At 44.2% G+C, this 20,456-nt stretch overlaps 1 protein-coding gene across 1 annotated transcript in view; it reads right to left on the bottom strand.

Annotated features, from left to right (window-relative positions):
- LOC149468504 (beta-1,4-galactosyltransferase 1-like) overlaps positions 1–20,456 on the bottom strand; it is a 102,537-nt gene that overhangs the window by 29,858 nt on the left and 52,223 nt on the right. The window contains exons 2-3 of the mRNA XM_089670017.1: positions 11,722–11,835; positions 172–398 (exon numbers count right to left, since the gene is read on the bottom strand). Coding sequence (XP_089526143.1) covers positions 172–398; positions 11,722–11,835 — 341 coding nt within the window. The remainder of the gene's footprint in view (positions 1–171; positions 399–11,721; positions 11,836–20,456) is intronic.

Genomic DNA, 20,456 nt, shown 5'->3' with positions numbered 1-20,456 from the left:
TTGCACCTGTGCCTCCTGGGCATACTATCCTGCTGGAATTAGACGCCCATAGGCTAAACGCTTAGTATGCATGTGCCTTTGCTCTATTTTGCAGATATCTTGTGATTATTTCTACTACAAAAGCTGTTTTGCTAGACTGTTTTAACAATGAACGGGATTTTGTTTTTTTACCTGTTCCACCACATAAATAGCATAGTCTGCTTGTTGTTTTTGTAGAAAAGGATGCATGTTGTACAGCCAGGTGTTAAGATGTGGTTCTCTTTTTCGAAAAGGAATCACTATAGCAATTTTTTGAAGTGCTGTGCAGTTCTTTGGCTTGCTGTGACCACCAGGTTGTAAATTTGCATTTTCAAGGATTCTGTTTTCAAGAGGTACATTCAGTTCAATGTCATAAGGACCTAATGGGAAAGACAAAGGTGCACAAAATGATTATGCATTTCAATTGTCGTTAAACCCACACCATTAAAAGCGATCAATAAGTGCTTTATTACATGCCGTTCATACACATTATGTCACTGTGGGATTTGTTTTCAGTTTTTTGCAAAAACCCTGATTGATCCTGCTGTTCTCTGTCTCCCCTCCTGTCCATGTCCCCACTGCAGTTGGTGATTTTGCAGAGCAGTGTTGACAGCTAGTGCACATGCAAGTTTTCAGTGTGTTTCTATGTTGAGCTTTCCCTCCTTGATCACATCTAAACCAGTATTAATTTTGTTTAAGAAAATAGTTTCTTCATAATTTTCATCAGTGGGAAAAAATGAATTAGAATTTTCACCAATTGGTGAAAACTATGACAAAAATTAATTCCGATATTCATCAACAAATGAAAACGGAACGAAAACGTGAGCGAGGTTGATCCCTTCCACTTTCCTTGGAGCTCCACCTACAGTTGTGTTCAAAATAATAGCACTCAGACATCACTAACCTGATCAATCACTGTTTTTGGTAGAAATTATATTTCTACATGGCAAATAATTTCCTAGCAGGTGTAGTAGAGTAATAGAAATCCAACAGACCCAACAGTCATGACATGCATGCTGCTGATTCTGTGTAATTGAATCACTAATTGAAAGGGGCACGTTCAAAATAATAGCAGTGTGGAGTTCTATTAGTGAGGTCATTCATTCTTTGAAAAACAGGTGGCAATTATTGCCCTTATTTAAGGAAGGAAGGCAGCAAATGTTGTACATGCTGGTTACAGTGCATTTCTCTCTGAAATTCTGAGGAAAATGGGTTGTTCCATACATTGTTCAGAAGAACAGCGTACCTTGATTAAAAAGTTGATTGGAGAGGGGAAAACATATAAAGAAGTGCAGAAAATGATAGGCTGCTCAGCTAAAATGATCGTAAATGCTTTAAAATGGCAACCAAAACCTGAAAGACGTGGAAGAAAGCAAAAAACTACCATTTGAATGGATAGAAGAATAGCCAAAATGGCAAGGACTCAGCCAACAATCAGCTCCAGGAAGATCAAAGAAGGTCTAAAGTTACCTGTGAATACTGTTACAATTAGAAGACACCTATGTGAAGCCAAGCTATCTGCAAGAAGCCCCCGCAAAGTCCCACTGTTGAAAAATAAGACGTGCTAAAGAGGTTACAATTTTCCAAAGAGCACATTGACGGGCCTAAAGAGAAATGGTGCAACATTTTGTGGACTGATGAAAGTAAGATTGTTCTTTTTGGGTCTAGTGGCCGGAGACAGTTTGTCAGACGACCCCCCAAACACTGAATTCAAGCCACAGTACATTGTGAAGACAGTGAAACATGGTTGCGCAAGCATCATGATATGGGGATGTTTCTCATACTACGGTGTTGGGCCTATTTATCGCATACCAGGGATCATGGATCAGTTTGAATACATCAGAATACTTGAAGAGGTCATGCTGCCTTATGCTGAAGAGGAAATGCCCTTGAAATGGGTGTTCCAACAAGACAACTACCCCAAACACACCAGTAAACATGCAACATCTTGGTTCCAGACCAACAAGATTGACGTTATGGAGTGGCCAGCCCAATCCCCGGATCTTAATCCAATAGAAAACTTGTGGGGTGACATCAAAAATGCAGTTTCTGAGGCAAAACCAAGAAATAGAGAAGAACTGTGGAATGTAGTCCAATCATCCTGGGCTGGAATACCTGTTCACAGGTGCCAGAAGTTGGTTGACTCCATGCAACACAGATAATAGCAGTTCTCAGAAACAGTGCTTATACAACTAAATAATAATTAAGTGATTCAAAGGAAAGCAAAATCTTCAAACATTTTTCAGTTTATATAGTGAATGTTTGAGTTTGTAAAGAAGAATACAAACACTGCTATTTTTTTGAACAGTCTAATATTCACTTTGATATATTTGTCTTCATGTTTTGATTTGGAATAGAATGTGTAGTGTTCCCAATGCATTTGTGTGTATGGAAATAAAAGATAATAGAAGGATTTTGAGCTTTATTCACTTTTTTCAACACACTGCTATTATTTTGAACACAACTGTATAAAGCCTACAAACCACAAGGTAAGTGTTTCCCCTCCCAGCAGGGTAGCAGTGTTTAGCACTGTGCATTACAGCCTCCCCAGAACACCCAATTCTCTACCCTCAGCCTATCCACTCCCTCACTCCCATTTACTTCCCCTTCCCCACTTGCTGCACAAATTTTACTGAAATGCCAGTGCCTGAGAATGGGAGAAAGATGAGAGAAAATCTATGGATGAATTTTACATTTGATGCTAAGAACAAGACCATTTGCAAACCATGTGGAGCGACAATCGCTGGTAAAAATACAACAAACTTGAAATGTCATTTGCAGACGAATCATCAAAAAATCATACAAAGGTAAGCACACTTAAACAGTAATTCCACTTTTGTTAAGAAAAAACATTCCTCTCTGGATGATCTATGTACATTGCAAAGATTTTAACAAACTTTGTTGCAGATTTCCTACCTTTTGGTATTCTGAAGTAATAACTTTGTCTGTGTCCATCTTGTGCAGTCACTGAATCTTTATGGGAGTGATTTCATAATTATCTATCAGCTGCTGCACCTGCAGGGCTCTAATGAAGAAAATTGCAAGGTCTGCATGCCTTTTGATGTGCTTTCCCTTTGGAAGTATCTCACCAAAAAATATTTTTGTTGCAGGGGATGCCCAAAATCTGGCTTGTATCTTTCTAAGAAAATCAGTAAGCCAATCACACAATCAGGAAATTACATTTCTGGGGGGCATTCCATATACCATCTGTGCACAGAAGGCCTCCAGGTTGCCATATTGCATTGCATTTTACAGAAAATATTAGCACTGCAGATTGAAAAGGAAAGGTAATTTTTAAATAGCATTCAATTACAATATGACTTGTGTCACAATTGTATACACAATATATAATTTTTTTTATTTGCTAATTTTTTTCCCCACAAAAGTGGAGTTACCCTTTAAATTTTAAGCTATCGTTATTTAGTTAGGTAAGCAAATTGGCGTGTTTTCTGATTTGAAAAATGAACTAAATTGGAGAATTTTTCCAATTTTGACTATTTTGACCCAGATTTTTAGACTCTTCTGCAAGTTACCTTTTAGTGAATAAACCTGTTTGTGGCTCTCTTACACACACACACAAACACACACACTCACAGTCTCTTATATATTATATATACAGTATAGAGCAGTGTTTCTCAACCTTTTACAGTCAAGACACCCTTTAAAATTTTGGACAATTTCAGGACACCCTCTAAAATTATGAACAGTCCCGAGGCACCCTTTAAAATTATGGACAGTTTTGAGGCACCCCATTCTAAAATGTAAAAAACTATTCTAATAGTTTTATATAATGCATCAACATCAACACATGTTCACCCAATGCTAGAGGTGATTTATTCTTCCAAATCAAATATACTTTTGCACACTGGACCTGACTAGTATTACAGTGTTTTCTGAGCTAATGTGACCCCAGCACTGATGGAGAGGGACAGGGGAGAGACAAACAAGGATGCTGTGCAGGCAGTTAACATCCTCCTTATCAACGGATGTCATTGGTTGTCAGGAGGCCAGTGGATAGAAGGTTGTGGTGCCAAACAATGAAAACCTGTGGCTTTGTGCAACTAAAAGTCAGGCTTCTGCCACCCGTTGGCTTGTATAAAAGTTCTGGGCAACTTTTAGACATTTTACTAATGCACCCCTGAAGAATCCTCACGGCACCGCAGGGTGCCTGGGCACCCTGGTTGAGAAAGGCTGGTATAGAGGGCTCAGTGGTCAGTGAGGGGAACTGTGAAGAATTTTCACACAGGGCACCTAAAGGCTAGGGCAGGGTTGTTAGAAATCACAGGGTACAGCCTACCTGGCAGCCCCCCCCCAATAAAAAATATACAAACAATATTATCACAAAAAATACACTAGAATCCTTATAAGTGGATACAAATATAACATAACTGATAGCTCATAGTGGTGATCCAAAACAGCCAGAGCTCCCCTAGAGGGTTAAGTGGGTGCTGCTCCCTGGATAAGTAGGAGATTCCCTCTCTGGATACTGGGATGGATCTTGTCCTTTGGCAGGATGTTTGAAATTTAATACTCCCCCAGGGAGATAAGTAAAGGAAATGCCCATAGTGTAGTAGGTAAATGTAAATTTATTCAGGGGTATGATAAAACCGATGCATCAACAATTGTAACATAGGGTAAAGCAAGCTGTCAGGCTAACCATCCACACTTAAAGATGGCCGCCGTAGCTCCACAATGCTCCGGCGGTGTGACGTCACGGCGTAATTGGCTCCTACTTACGCGTTTCATGCGCACTGACGTCTTCAGAGGGGATTGCCAATTCCGCCGTGTTGTGCGCCGTTGTCAGCCAGTCCTTCTCCTTCGCCACTGAGCTCTCTGGTCTCCCTGGGGGAGTATTACATTTCAGACATCCTACTAAAGGACAAGATCGATCCCAGTATCCATAGAGGGAATCTCCTACTTATCCAGGGAGCAGCACCCACTTAACCCTCTAGGGGAGCTCTGGCTGTTTTGGATCACCACTAAAGCCCCAGGATCCTTTGATGACCACCTGCCCTTCAGAGACAAGTCACCCCATCACCTGGCTTATCCTGAGGTCATCAGAAATTAAATTTATAGGTGCATTTAATTTGCATGTGTTGAGTGCACAGTTCTTCTACAACTACTGCACAGGCACCGGCTTACCAGGGAAACAGGCACCTTAAGAGCACTAAAGTCACCTTTGAACTGTTTATCATATATTTATTTTATGAACTTTTATTTGTACCCCTCTATCAGATTTTTATGATCATATCATTTTTAGCGCTGCACCATTATTGAAATAGTTCACTTCACACCAATGCTTGCAGTTCCAGTGTGTTCCAGTGTGTTCCAGTTTCAGAAAAAAAGGTAGAACATGCTGCATTTTCCCTGCATAGAACTGTACTGGAACGCAGTAAAATGCTTTAAAAGCTCATCAAAAATGCACTGGACCCCAGTAAAGTGGACAAAAAAAACTGAAAAAAGAACAATAATAATATGGAATGCATCTGAAAATACATAAAAATGTAAAAAAAAATGCACCAGAACGCATCAAAAGCACACATGTAGAAATGCACCTGGAACGGATCTGGAGTGAGTTTTTGTGGTGTGAACTAGCCCTACACATCAAAAGTTATACTTTTTAAAGCTTCCTCCTTTATAAATATGTATAGATCAAACCTTCAGCAAAGATAGTAGGTGAGTGGAAATGAAAAATTAGAAACACAGGATGATCTGTAGCTCACCATGTGGCAGTTGTCATCTCATGTAAAACAAAGTGTAAAATTCTTACAACACTGTTTTTTCTTTTTTAATGGCTACAATCTGGAAGTAAATTATCATGTCTGATGATGAAAGCTATCATGTTTAAAAAACATTTCAAATTAGAAAAGAGAAAAGTAAACATTTGCCAGCAGGAAGAGATTTTTACTGCAAAAGAGATATACGATTTTGTTTCTGCAATAGTCTTCTTCCCTTCCTATTCACATTCTTATTTTGTGAGTTGTTTGTGTGTATTCAGCAACTAAACTATCATTTTACTTGAGGGAGAAAATAAATCTGTAATCTTGGGGTTATAAACGAAATAAAACATGACATAGTATACTGTTCATCAAAGTGATAAGTCAATGCATCAAACGTAAATAAAATTTGATTTGTGCCATTCTTTTACGAAAAACAACATTAATGTGTGGACCACACTGTGGTCAAAAATATTGTTTAGTTCACTCAATCCAGCAAATCTTCCCAAATATTTGAAGAACTGTGCTCCCAAAGTAGAAAGCCTCCTCCACCAACCCTCCAAAGGTATCTGCTCATATTCAATACCTTGTTTTGTCATTACCAATGTCATCGTGTCCCTGTTGGGCGGAGCTTGATGTTCTAAGGGAAAGGTATTGCTGTGACTGTGTGGACTGACCTGCACTTTGAATATATCTAACCCACTGCATTAACAACAAGTGCTGTACCACAAAGGAGTACATGCAAGTGATTCTACTGCTTTTTAATGTGAGTTATATTTCTTTTATTTAATTTTATTGAACAAAAAATGTATGCGGGAGAAGCAATGGATGCTTCTCTTTTCCCTTTGAGCTGATATGTGGGATTAGTTCCCTTGGGCTGGACTGGCTGTGTGATCCATGAGGCTGACCTTTGAGACATGATTAATCTGGGCTGAAGCTCTGTGTGGTTTGGAAGACTTCTGATAGTTACCTGAATTCTGATGTTTTTTAATATGTATATTTGACCTTTGTTGAGAAGGTCTATATTGAAGGTGCAGAATGAAATGAAAACGAGAAGCGCACCAACCTTGCGCATTACCTCAGTAACCAAAATGTATTAATTGTAAAAAATATACTCACAAACAGCAAATGAAATCAGGCATGTAAGTCCTCACAGGGACTTGAAGATAGCGTGAGTCCCATCAAGGGAATGGGTGTTCAGTATAGCTGACGCGTTTCGAAGGGGGTCCCTTCTTCATCAGAGCTAGCTTTTTCATTTCATTCTGCAGTATTGATTGGGCTTCCCCAGCCTTGTTTTGAAGCAGCACAGCCCTTTATGCATTGGTGGACGATTTCTCCAGGCCTGGTTCCATCTATTCACCACCTGTCTGAGTCCTAGAGTGCAGGAGAATTCGTCTTTGATTTACTATATTGAAGGTGAGCAGACATCTTTGGGGGGTTGGTGGAGGCTTTCTGCTTTGGGAACACAATTCTGAACATAGTTTGGAATATTTGCTGGATTGGGTGAACTGAACAATATTTTTCGCCACAGGGTGGTACACACATTGATGTTGTTTTTCAAAAAAAGAGTGACATAAATCGAACGTTATTCACTATTTGATGCATTGACTTATCACTTTGATGTGAGTCATGTCATGTTTTATTGATATATTACTGTAATGTTTTGAATTTGATTACATACCACTAAGTTATTAGGCACAGCACATTTATTATACTATTATTTAGTGATTTTTTTTATTAAGTGTGAGCAGCTAGAAAATAGGAACTGTTTCATGGATTTCTGTTTTTATTTAACCTTGGGGTTATGCTGCCATCTACATGAGAATTGGACAATTAAAAAAAAACAAAAACAAAACTGTAGGCCACCCAGGATAACCGACTGCTCCTACTGCCAGCCTTCCCTTAGCTTTTTGCACGAGAGTCCTGGGTCTGATGTTAGTCTCCTTCCAGGCAGTGCCAATCGCCCAGTTTCACTCCAGTCCCCTACAACTTAACATTCTGTCATCATAAGGAAAGTCGGTCTCTGGACAGACCGATTTTTCTGACATTAAGGGCCAGGTTGGTACTGGCTTGGTGGCTCAAGAATTTAGCTTTGGAGTTGGGGAAGTCCTGGTAGATTCTCTGTGGGCTCCTGATCATCCAAACCTTCAACACCCCATAGCACATTCCTTAGAACCTTTGATTGGTAATGTATTTCTGGAAACACCTGCCTCAGCAGCTAGAAAAGCTGGTTCCATCTGCAGTTTATTAGCTCTTGGTGGGGGGAACCTAAGACTTCACAAGTGTCCAATCCTGTTATAGGTGGCAGTATAACTCAGTGAAAACAGACTTCCTGTATCCCTCAATGGATGGCAAGAAAAGGATTTTACATCTAGTAAAAAATAATAAATAAATCAATGATAACAATGGTAATAATACCATTGATAGTAATTTTGTCCAGATGCAATCAAATTAAAAAAAGGTCTAAACTTTCCTGGATTGTTCGAAGCGGCGCGGATGGCCCTCAACGCTGACATAACCGTATCGGAAGTGCTTTACGCTATCAAAACTCTGCGGTCCACATCGGCCCCAGGTTCTGACGGCTTTCTGGTCTCTATTATAAGAAATTAGCGACCCTGTTGGCGCCCTTTTTGGCTGATTATTTCAATGAGTTACGACAGGGCTCTTTGCCCTCTCTGTACACTCTCAGAGCTCATATCTCAATGATTCCTAAGACAACAGATGATGTGCAGGAACCACAAGCGTTTCAACCCATTTCTCTTCTTAATGAAGATCTGAAGATATTGGGCAAGATCCTCAGTCTTCGTATCAATAAATATTTGCAAAGTCTGGTCCACAGGGACCAAGTAGGTTTTGTCTCTGGGAGGCAGGAGGGTGATAATGTTCGTAAAGCGGTCCACCTTATACACCTTCTACAACAGCGGAAAATTCCAGGATTCTTACTGTCCTTTAGACATATAAAGATTTTGATTCTCTATCCTTGGAATATCTGCGGTTTGTGCTGTCTCGTTGGGGCTTTGGGGACTCTATTCTGACTTTGGATTCAAGCCTTGTACTCTTCCCCTTCGGCTTCGGTTAAAAACGCTGTATATTTCTCAGTCCCCTTTCTTATTTGGTGAGGGACGAGACAGAAATGCCCCCTGTCCTTGGCACTCTTTGTCCTTGACCCGCTGGCTTTAGTGATCTGGGCTGATTGTAATATATTGGGTGTTCCATACTATCACGTACCTGGTGATGGAGGCCAATGGAGAGAGGGCTTCCCTTGCGGCTAAGTTCCGGACTCCCCTGAGAGTGGGGCAGCGGGAGTCAGGCCCAAAGTTGCACAGGTTGCCTGTAGGAGTGCTGGTTGGTGGTCCACTCAGAAGCACAGCTGGTGCACGGAGATAGGTCTGCAGACAGGAGGCGCCTGTGCGTGGTATGCAAGCCCTTCCGGGATTTAGATGTTTACTGGGTAGTCGATTCAAGCCAAGGTCAGGTACCAGGTGGGAATCAGAGCAGACGTAGTCAGATGGGATAGCCGAGGTCATACACAGAGGAGCGAGAGAGAGAGAGAGAGTATCCGTAAGCAAGGCTGAGGTCAGATCAGGGGTAACACAGAGTAGACAGGTCCAGGAGCAAGCCGAGTTGGTAACAGAAAATCACGGGTCACGGGCCACTCCAGTGGCTTGATGTCACTTTTCCCACCCTTGCTCCCAATTATTAACAATCCTCTCTTCCCACCAGGTTTAGATCAACCACGGGCATTCTCTTGGTGGGTGGCCAATGGCTTTTCACAGGTGCGACACTTTTTGACTTCTTGGTCCTTCCCCACCTGGAATTCTCTTCAGGAGCCATGGAATGTCCCTTAGGCAGAATTTTTTTGTTACCTTCAATTGCCTGTACTGGCTGACCTCACTGTGGGGCACTTCTGCTTTCTCGAATCAGAAATTTGCCTTTGAACAGCTTTGCCAACAGCATCCGGGCGCCCCGGGCCTTATTTCCCTGCTTTAAATAGACTCTCGATGCGTGCTTCTCTCTCATATGTCGCTTAGTGGGAGCACGACCTGGGGGCAGTTGTAGATTTGGAGGACTGGAATAGGGCCTGATCATTTATTGCTAAATTTTTATTTAATACAACCATGATGGAGGCGGCATACAAAGTATTGTTTCGTTGGTAGTGGGTCCCAGCTCGTTTGGTCCAGGTGAACACTGCCTGCAGTGATCACTGCTTTCGGGGTTGTGGTCATCGTGGATATGTGTTGCATATATGGTGGACATGCCCGAGACTGATTTGTTTTTGGTCTCGTGTATTTGACCTCCTTTTCACCCTCTCCATACACAGGGATGCTTGGTATGCTTTGCTTCATTGTCCCATAATGGGCCTGTTGGCTCACCGGCAGAAGTTGGCTTCCTATCTGTTCTTGTCGGCAACTAGAACAATTGCTCAGGCATGAAAGAGCCTGTCTGTCCCTCTTCATGGGGTGTGGGACCGTATGACCACTCTGATGCTCATTGAACAGATGTCGAGTATCTGTAATGACTCCCAATGGAAATTTAAAATATGGGAGCCGTGGTCGACCTATGCTCTTCCCACGCTCACCCCGGCTAGTCTGGGTTTGTAATGTTTTTCGGTGTTGGCGTTCCTGGACGCCTGCTCCTGGTCTTGTCTTCTTTTTCGTTTTCTACCCCTTTTTCCTTTCTATTTTTGCTTGCCTTTTGTGAGGCGGTGGATAGCTACCTTTGGTTTGAGCTACTGTCAGTATTATATCACTGTTTTTGTAATTTACGTGCCATTGATAGCCCCCGCATGAGCGCACCTTTTGCTCTGTTGGTGTTAGAGCACTGTTTTCTTTACTTTTTATGTGCCATTGATGGCCCCTGCATGGGTGTGCCTTGTTGCTCAAGTCTTGATGAAATGTTTACAAATTAATAAAAACCATTCAAATACAATAAAAGGTCTAAACTAAGCTGTCAGCAAATACTGTATGTATCAGCTTAAATTTTTGATGTTTTTCTAGAATGATTTTCTCCTTGATTTCATTATTTAGATGTAAAGGGACTTTCTGAATAAATAAAATAATTTTGGTTAAGAAAAACATCTTTCTCTTTATAATTTACAATAAAACACTCTTTGTACTAGAATGGCTGACCCCATTGAATCTATTACTACAGCTTTGAGGGGCAAAGAGGTGAAATTCAGAAAGAAGTGGTTCTACTGGTCTCCATATACCTGTTCAAGGGAGTATGGCATGATCCTCACAGTGAAGGGATTATTTCCCATCCCACATTCACTCCCCATTTTCTTCTCTAACCCCCCCCCCCCCCCCCGACATTTCTACTCTTAGAATCGCAGATGTGAGATGTTAATGTTTCACAGTTCTCTTTTTGGATTTCTTTAAAATAGAACCCAGACAAGGTAAAGAGTGCTATGCAATAATGTTCTTGTTTGGTTAATCTTTGAGATGGAGTTGGAAAATGTGGATGTCTCTTCTGAGACATATTCATTATCTTTCAGTGATTATCTTAAGCTGCTTTTCTGAGCCAATTATGTACCATTACTCTCTTATTCCTGTTTATGTAAACAATTTATAAATAAAGAATAAAAAAAAAAACACCCTTTATGTTACCATCAGAGTCACTCTTGTTTATAATAATGGCAGGAGGCTAGGCTAATATGATGAAAAAAGACTTGAATGATGTTACTTGGCATCCAACCAGATCACTGGTCTGCCATTGCCTCACACCTGTGTACACTGGGGAAAAGAAAAAATTATTATGGGATCTTCAAGCTGTTTCCTGCAATCAAAATCCTTGATTTTAGTTACTGACAAATTGTGTGACCCACTTTCATGCCCTAAAAGCTTGTGTTTAGTTGTTTTATGTACACTAAATATACACTCATAGTTCACCTGTTTCTAAGGGGCAAATGGTCAAATGGCAAAGATGAAATGCAATTTGCCAAGGCAAACAATAAAGCTGGGTTATATTTCATTACCATTACACTTACCTAAATCACTAGGAAGGGTGGGACACTGTGGCAGTAGTGCTTGTGTTTGAGTTTCTTTAAAAATTCCCAATCCCAATTGTCTTGACCAGTAGTCTGCTCCTTTTCTAATGTGTTCTATAGAGAAAAATAAAACATCACAACATTTTTATTAACCACTTTGCCTCTCACACCTGTTCATCCCTTATGGACCAGAGCAATTTTTACATTTCTGCTATGGGCCTGTTTATTTAGTGATAACTTTGTCATTACTTAGGATAAAAATGTAATACATATATTGTTTTTTAAAGGACAAACAAGGCTTTCTTTACTTGAATATTGTCTTGCAACAATTATTTTTTTTTTCGCAATCCTTAAACAATTAAACATAGCAAATTGTAACAAAATGCACTTTTTTTTGAGCAGTGTTAGTTTAAAAATAAACAGTGTTACTGCACATAAAAAGTGTACATTGTATTCTGTACTTTGTTCTGTTTAAAATGACACTAATATTATGATTCTTGTGCAAAGAATTGCAAAGTTTTTCACAAATGAAATAAAGTGTTTTTTTTCAATTTAATGCTTTTTGTAAATGTGAAACTTGTAAATATATGTTAAAGGAGTAAAAATATTAACAAAACAAACAAAAACAAAAAAGTTTAAATGTTATTAGTTAATAAAATAGGAGCTAACAAAAAGAACATCAGCAGAAATATAATAATCAAAGTTAATCCCTTTGATCTGTAGATAAATAAACAGATACAGAATTAAACAATGTTTCTTTTGAACAATGTTGTTGATAAACATTGCCAGACTGCTTTAGTTTGACAGTTCCAGCTTTCAAAACTTTCTCTGTGTACTCCCCAATGTCGCTTTGATTAATCAGAGCTGAATTGCCTAGTACTGGGATAGAGAAGGCTCCAGGCAGCAGGGCAGAAGGACTGGACATGTCTCACACACCCTGTGTACAATGATGACATTTCTTGGGCAAGTCTAACACGTCCAGAGTCTGCAACTGGTTAAAAACTTCAGTATGTCTGGAATTCATCAAAGGCTTTATTCAAGCCATTACATATTTAATGTATTTCTAAGACTAGGCATCACAACTTACTACTATTACTACTAATCAATTAATTTGTTTTGTAGTGCTGTTCATTAACTACCTCAATACCAGACACTTTTACCCACTTCCTGCCAGGGTTCAGATTTCAGTGCTGTCAGACTTTGAATGACAATTACTCAGTCATATAACACTGTACCCAAATGAAATATTTATCATTTTTACAAAGCTATAGCTTAATTGTAGTGGTATTTAGTCACCACTGGGTTTTTTTTTTCCTTTTTTTGCTATGTGAAAGAAAAAAGAACTGAACATTTTGGGTGAAAATATGTGTTTTTCTTTCTGTTATAAAATGTTTCAAATAAGTAATTTTTCTTTATAAATTTAGGCCTAAATGTATATTACTACTATTTGGTAAAAATAGAGTACATCAGTGTATATTATTTAGTCTGTGTGAAAGTTATAGCAACTACAAGCTATGGTAGATATAGTATATCTGAAAATTGATTAATCCTGATGTACTTACTGTTTATCTCATTTCTTGAGGCCCTAAAATGTCAGGATAGTACAAATACCATGCAAATGAACTCTTTTTGGAAAGAAGACACCCTGAGGGAGTTAGTAAGAGACATGGTGAATTTCGTTAAGTTGTAATTTTTTCCCCACAATTCTTGTTTTTCTCCAAATCAATCTTGTCAATCTTACAAGTTATTTCTCACACAGGCATACTTGCAATTACACTCTAAAACACATTCTGTTACTCCTTCTGAGTAAGGGGATACCACGTGTGTGAGACTTTTTTACAGTCTAGCCACACAGAGGGGCTACCTATCACATTTTTGAAGGCTCTGGAGCACCACAACAATGGAAATGCATACAAAATGACCACATTTTGAAAATAAAACACCCCAATGTATGAGGCATACTAAGTCCTTTGAACATTTCATTTTTTGCCACAAGTTTTTGAAAAATGTGGAAAGAAAATGAAAACTTTTTTTTTTACACAGTGTTGTCAATTTATAAGATATTTCTAACACACAGCATGGATTTACCAAGAATTGCACCCCAAAATACACTCTGCTACTCCTACTAAGTATGGTGATAACACCTGTGTAAGATTTTCACAGTCTAGCCACATAGAGAGGCCCAACATCCAAGGAGTACCTTCAGGTATTCTAGGGGCATAAATTTTACATCTAATTTTCTGACTACTTATCACATTTTTGAAAGCCCTGGAGCATCAGGACAACAGAAACACCCACAAATATAAAAGAGGATCCTCCTGCGCCCAAATGGAGCCCTGACTTTACAAGCTACTAACCCTATACCCAATAAGTGAATAAACAAAATACCACACAGTGTAGCGCTATATAATATTAATACTAAATGAATGCAAAGAAACACAAAACAAATAACGAGATAAGCATAAATAGGTGCACCACACTCAATCCGCCCTAAAATGCCAGGAGTGACGTATATGGAATTAGACATTTCTAAGGTTCAAAGGAGCCCATATGTTTGCTTATAATTGCTTTTTTTTGCTTATATATGCTCTGAAACTTTACAAACCACATTATTAACTTTTACTTTGTTCTATCTCCATAGAATTTACAATTCATGTCCCCTAATTCAAATAGAAGCTAATTATTATAGTTTTTGAATGTGGTTGGAATGTACAGCACTTATAGAAAACCCTGTGCAGATATGTTGATGACTGTCAGAAATTAGAAAAAAATGCTGGCAATTGACAAGAATTGGACCCAGACCTCACTTCACCTGAATCTTCAACCTGAAAATAAGCAAATTTCCAGAAAATATTTTGAGGCCAATTAATGGAGTGAGTGGTGCCTAAGACTAGACAATACCAGCTGTGGCTCAGTTCCTTGAACCATGACTGATCAATTAATGGTGGTGACAGATCTGTCCAGAAATTAAGCTGTATTGCAAAGCACTTTTCAAATAGTAATAGAACTTTTTTTTTTTTTAACATACATCTGGTAGTTCAAATGTCAGCATACATGCAATGCAGAAAATATTGTGTATTGTATTGTGTTGTTCCCTCTCCTAGCCTAGACAATTTCAGGTATTCTAACAAGTCTACACACCCTCTTAAAATGTCAGGGGTCTTTGATGTAAAAAAAATTAGACAAAGATAAATCATTTCAGAACTTTTTCCTGCTTTAATGTGACCTATAAACTGTACAACTCAATTGAACAACAAACTGAAATCTTTTAGGGGGGGAAGTAAACATAAAAAACTAAAATAATGTGGTTGCATAAGTGTGCATACCCTCTTATAACTGGGGATGTAGCTGTATTCAGAAATAAGCAATCACATTCAAAATCATGTTAAATAGGAGTCAGTACACACCTGCCATCATTTAAAGTGCCTCTGATTAACCCTGAATAAGGTTCAGCTGTTCTAGTAAGTCTTTCCTGACATTTTGTTAGTTGCGTCCTACAGCAAAAGCTATGGTTCACATCACAGAGAGCTTCCAAAGCATCACAGGGATCTCATTTTTAAAAGGTATTGGTCAGGAGATGGGTACAAAAGATTTTCCAAGGCATTAGATATACCACGGAACACAGTGAAGACAGTCATCATCAAGTGCAGAAAATATGGCGTAACAGTGACATTACCAAGAACTGGACGTCCCTCCAAAATTGATTAAAAGACAAGAAGAAAACTGGTCTGGGAGGCTGCCAAGAGGCCTACAGCAACATTAAAGAAGCTTCAGGAATATCTGGCAAGTACTGGCTGTGTGGTACATGTAATATAAGAATGGTAAAAAAAGGGAGGGAATATATGGAAGCCGGAGAGTCCACTAGAATTCAAGAACAAAATGATGAGATGCCTCCAGAACAATCTGGAAGGGTGCTACCTAAAGCAATACTACAAAAACCAAGGAAAAAATAAAATAGACTACACACCTAAAAGGCTAACCTCAAAACGTATTTATTCATAGAAAACATACAAAGTAAAATCAAATTGCTTCGGGGACCTGGTGCTCACTCCCAATCATCAGGACCCCCCACCCCCAGCTTGGGGGGGAACCTCCCACAAAGGACACTCACGGATGGTACAAGAAGTTTCCCCTGTGTGCATACCATACCCGCATCTCCCCGATGGAAAGCCAACTCCCCCCCCAACAAACACCCTCAAAGAACCTCCCAAAAACCCAAACAACCCTCAACAACCCTCCAACCCCCAAAAAATAACAAAACAATAACAGATCCCCGAGAGCACCTCCCAATGTACCCCAAAGCTCCTCCCACAATGACCCTCCCAAACCCAAGACCCACCCAGCCAGTCACCCCCCTCCCCCCCTTACAAGAAGGGAAAGAAGGGAGCTGAGGTGTGACACTAGCCCGCTATCTCCCCCCTTTTTACCACCTTCCAGGGGCGGACTGACCATTTGGAAACTCGGGCACTGCCCGAGGGCCCGGGGTCAGTAGGGAGCCCCATGAGATGCCCCTGGTACCTTTTTCTTAGGCTTTTTTGAGTTTGGGCAAGGACACAGGGGCCCTATGATCCCCTATTGCCTGGGGGCTCCATGAGTTGTCAGTCCGCCCCTGCCACCTTCCCTACATAAGTGGATGACAGATGCTAGATGGAAGAAGAGATCCCTTTAACTGATTTGAAGGTGGGTACCTCTGATGACATATAAACAATGACTGAAGACCTGTCTAACCAATAGCTCTGAAGAAGTCCCGGAACTAGGCTGGATGAAACACGTCAGCATGGTCACTCGCCCCCTCCCTCCATTCCCCACATCCCACCACCACACCACATGGTGTCTTCCCTATAAAACCCTACCAGCATCGATATGGCTTCCTGTCCATAATGCACGGCTGGCAGCTACTTTCGGACTTTCAGCAGGAGCCATTATAGGACATGGTCACCACACTGGGACTACAAGCTGTGGTTTGATGTACAGGACTTTGGTGGTCCCATCACACAGTGGAGTACTGGTGACCCTGTGTTGCTATCCAGGTCATATCAGCTATGCAGGCTTGCACAGGCTGGATTGGTCATACACATTGAGGTTGCTATGGCAGATACTCGGATTTCACCTCTGATTCATTTACGCTGGCCGCATTACTATCCATATCCTTTTGCTGACACGCTGATTGGATTTCATCCTGGAGGCTCACTTCTACTGAGTGTTGTGATTTGACCATGCCTGGCCACCAGCCTGTTTCCACTATCGCAGGCTGTCTGTCTAACATCTGATTCAGAGCATATTCATGGCACAGTGGACATACTCCGTTGGATAACATCGCAAATATACCTTTTCTTTTGGACTGGCCAAACCAGAACACTACATTTTTTCCAGTGCACTAGTTACCTGATTGTTTTATTGGACTTTAGAGGCTACAGCCCTTCATACCTAATACATATGTTTTTCAGGTTTTCAGTGGTTCATCACATTGCTCATGTATTGAGGTTGTGTTCTATTGTAGTTTGTAACTATCCATAGGTATATCCCTTTGCCATGCTACTATGTGTGTGTCAGGGCTCCCGGGTATGACCAGAGGTGTGTGACTGACGCAGGGAAACGCAGACTTCAGATATGTTATAAACAATATAATTTATTGACACTAACAATACAAACATAAACGCAGTGCAATACTAAAACATAACACAGTGCAAACGAGCCAAACCAAACCACCCACAGATAACAGTACATACAATGCAAGCGTCGTCAGGCAGGCCGGGTCAATATCAGTCGGGCAGGTAGGTACAGGGGGAGCAAGCGGAGAATGGTCGGGGTCACAAGCCAGGTTCAGCAGGTAGCGGGCAGCGTGGTACAGAGGGTCAGGCAGAGGGATGGTCAGGAACGAGCCGGGGTCAGAGCAGGAGAAGTCAGCAGAGGTCAGATCAGGCAGGGTCAGCAACAAGACAGGAACAGAAACAGGATGCAGGAACAGGATGCAGGAACAGGATACAGGGCCCAGGAAAAACACACACCAAGGCCGAGTCTGCAGGTCTGGCCATCCCTTAAATACACCAGTAAAATCAGTTCCAGGTGTATGACTGGCTGCAAGGTTGAGTCTCTGATTGCTGGGAGCACCCGCTGGCCAGCCCTGGTACTGCAGCTCATAAGGCAGGTGAGTCCCACCATTGCTGGCCAGTCCATTCCTGACAGTACCCCCCCCCCGTCAAGGAGCGGCCTCAGGACGCTCCAAACAGTCCTAGCTGGGCAAAATGTTCCACCGCTCGGGTCTGGTAACTGGCGGGATATCAAAGACTGGCACACCGGGCAGGACTCCGGGCAGCGGCACACCGGGCAGGGGCACACCGGGCAGAGGCACATCGGGCAGAGGCACACCGGGCAGAGGCACATCGGGCTGGACTCCGGGCAGAGGCACATCGGGCTGGACTCCGGGCAGAGGCACATCGGGCTGGACTCCGGGCAGAGGCACATCGGGCTGGACTGCGGGCAGAGGCACATCGGGCTGGACTCCGGGCAGAGGCACATCGGATTACCAGGCGAAGCAGCAGGCAGCGGGCCACTAGGCGGAGCAGCAGGCACCGGGCCACCAGGCGGAGCAGCAGGCACCGGGCCACCGGGCGGAGCAGCAGGCACCGGGCCCCCAGGTGGAGCAGCAGGCACCGGGCCCCCGGGCGGAGCAGCAGGCACTGGGCCCCCCGGCGGGGCGACAGGCATCGGGCCCCTCGGTGGGGCGACGGGCATCGGGCCCCCCGGCGGGGCGACGGGCATCGGGCCCCCCGGCGGAGCGGCGGGCCCCCCGGCGGGGCGACGGGCATCGGGCCCCCAGGCGGAGCGGCAGGCGCCGAGCCCCCAAGAGGGGCGACAGGCATCGGGCCCCCAGGAGGGGCGACAGGCATCGGGCCCCCGGGTGGAGCAGCAGGCACTGGGCCCCCCGGCGGGGCGACAGGCATCGGGCCCCCCGGCGGGGCGACGGGCATCGGGCCCCCCGGCGGGGCGACGGGCATCGGGCCCCCCGGCGGAGCGGCGGGCCCCCCGGCGGGGCGACGGGCATCGGGCCCCCCGGCGGGGCGACGGGCATCGGGCCCCCAGGCGGAGCGGCAGGCACCGAGCCCCCAGGAGGGGCGACAGGCATCGGGCCCCCAGGAGGGGCGACAGGCATCGGGCCCCCAGGCGGAACGGCGGGCGCCGGACTCCCAGGCGGAGCGACAGGTCTCGGGCCCCCAGGCGGAGCGGCGGGCGCCGGACCCCCAGGCGGAGCAACAGGTCTCGGGCCCCCAGGCGGAGCGACAGGTCTCAGGCCCCCAGGCGGAGCGACAGGTCTCAGGCCCCCAGGCGGAGCGACAGGTCTCAGGCCCCCAGGCGGAGCGACAGGTCTCAGGCCCCCCGGCAGAGCGGCGGGCGCCGGACCCCCAGGCGGAGCGGCGGGCGCCGGACCCCCAGGTGGAGCGACAGGTCTCGGGCCCCCAAGCGGAGCGGCGGGCACCGAGTCACCAGGCACGACAGTGGGCTCCGAGTCAACTGGCATGACCGCTGGCACTGGGTCAGACATTGGATCGTCTGGCTGGACAGCGGGCATCGGGTCACCAGGCATCAGGTCATTTGGCTCGACAGCGGGCACCGCGTCATCTGGCAAGGCAGTGGGCTCCGAGTCAACTGGTATGACCGCGGGCACTGGGTCAGACATTGGATCGTCTGGCTGGACAGCGGGTATTGGGTCACCAGGCATCAGGTCATTTGGCTCAACAGCGGGCACCGCGTCATCCGGCAAGACAGTGGGCACCAAGTCACCAGGCACGACAGTGGGCTCTGAGTCAATTGGCACGACAGCGGGCACCGGGTCATCAGGTACCGGATTGTCTGGCTCGACAGCGGGCATCGGGTCACCAGGTATGACAGCGGGCACTGGGTCACCAGGCATCAGGTCATTTGGCTTGCCAGCGGGCACCACGTCATCTGGCAAGGCAGTGGGCACCGGGTCACCAGGCATTGGATCGTCTGGCTCGACAGCGGGCATCGGGTCACCAGGTATGACAGCGGGCACTGGGTCACCAGGCATCAGGTCATTTGGCTCACCAGCGGGCACCGCGTCATCTGGCAAGGCAGTGGGCACCGAGTCACCAGGTACGACAGCGGGCTCTGAGTCAATTGGCACGACAGCGGGCACTGCGTCATCTGGCAAGGCAGTGGGCTCCGAGTCAACTGGTATGACTGCGGGCACTGGGTCAGACATTGGATCGTCTGGCTGGACAGCGGGCATCGGGTCACCAGGCATCAGGTCATTTGGCTCAACAGCGGGCACCGCGTCATCTGGCAAGACAGTGGGCACCAAGTCACCAGGCACGAGAGTGGGCTCTGAGTCAATTGGCACGACAGCGGGCACCGGGTCATCAGGTACCGGATTGTCTGGCTCGACAGCGGGCATCGGGTCACCAGGTATGACAGCGGGCACTGGGTCACCAGGCATTAGGTCATTTGGCTCGCCAGTGGACACCGTGTCATCTGGCAAGGCAGTGGGCACCAAGTCACCAGGTACGACAGCGGGCTCTGAGTCAATTGGCACGACAGCGGGCACCGGATCAGGTACCGGATCATCTGGATCAACAGCGGGCATCGAGTCAACTGGCCTAATAGGATCATCAGGCTGGATCAGTTCTTCATGCTGAGTAGAGGCATCCGGCTGAGTAGAGGCATCCGGCTGAGTAGAGGCTTCAGGCTGAGTAGAGGCTTCAGGCTGAGTAGAG

The sequence above is a fragment of the Staurois parvus genome, unplaced genomic scaffold, assembly GCF_062004578.1.
Source record: "Staurois parvus isolate SC_StPar_1 unplaced genomic scaffold, SC_StPar_1.0 ptg000086l, whole genome shotgun sequence".
NCBI classification, from domain to species: Eukaryota; Metazoa; Chordata; class Amphibia; order Anura; family Ranidae; genus Staurois; species Staurois parvus.
This window is presented reverse-complemented; position numbering and strand designations above follow the sequence as displayed.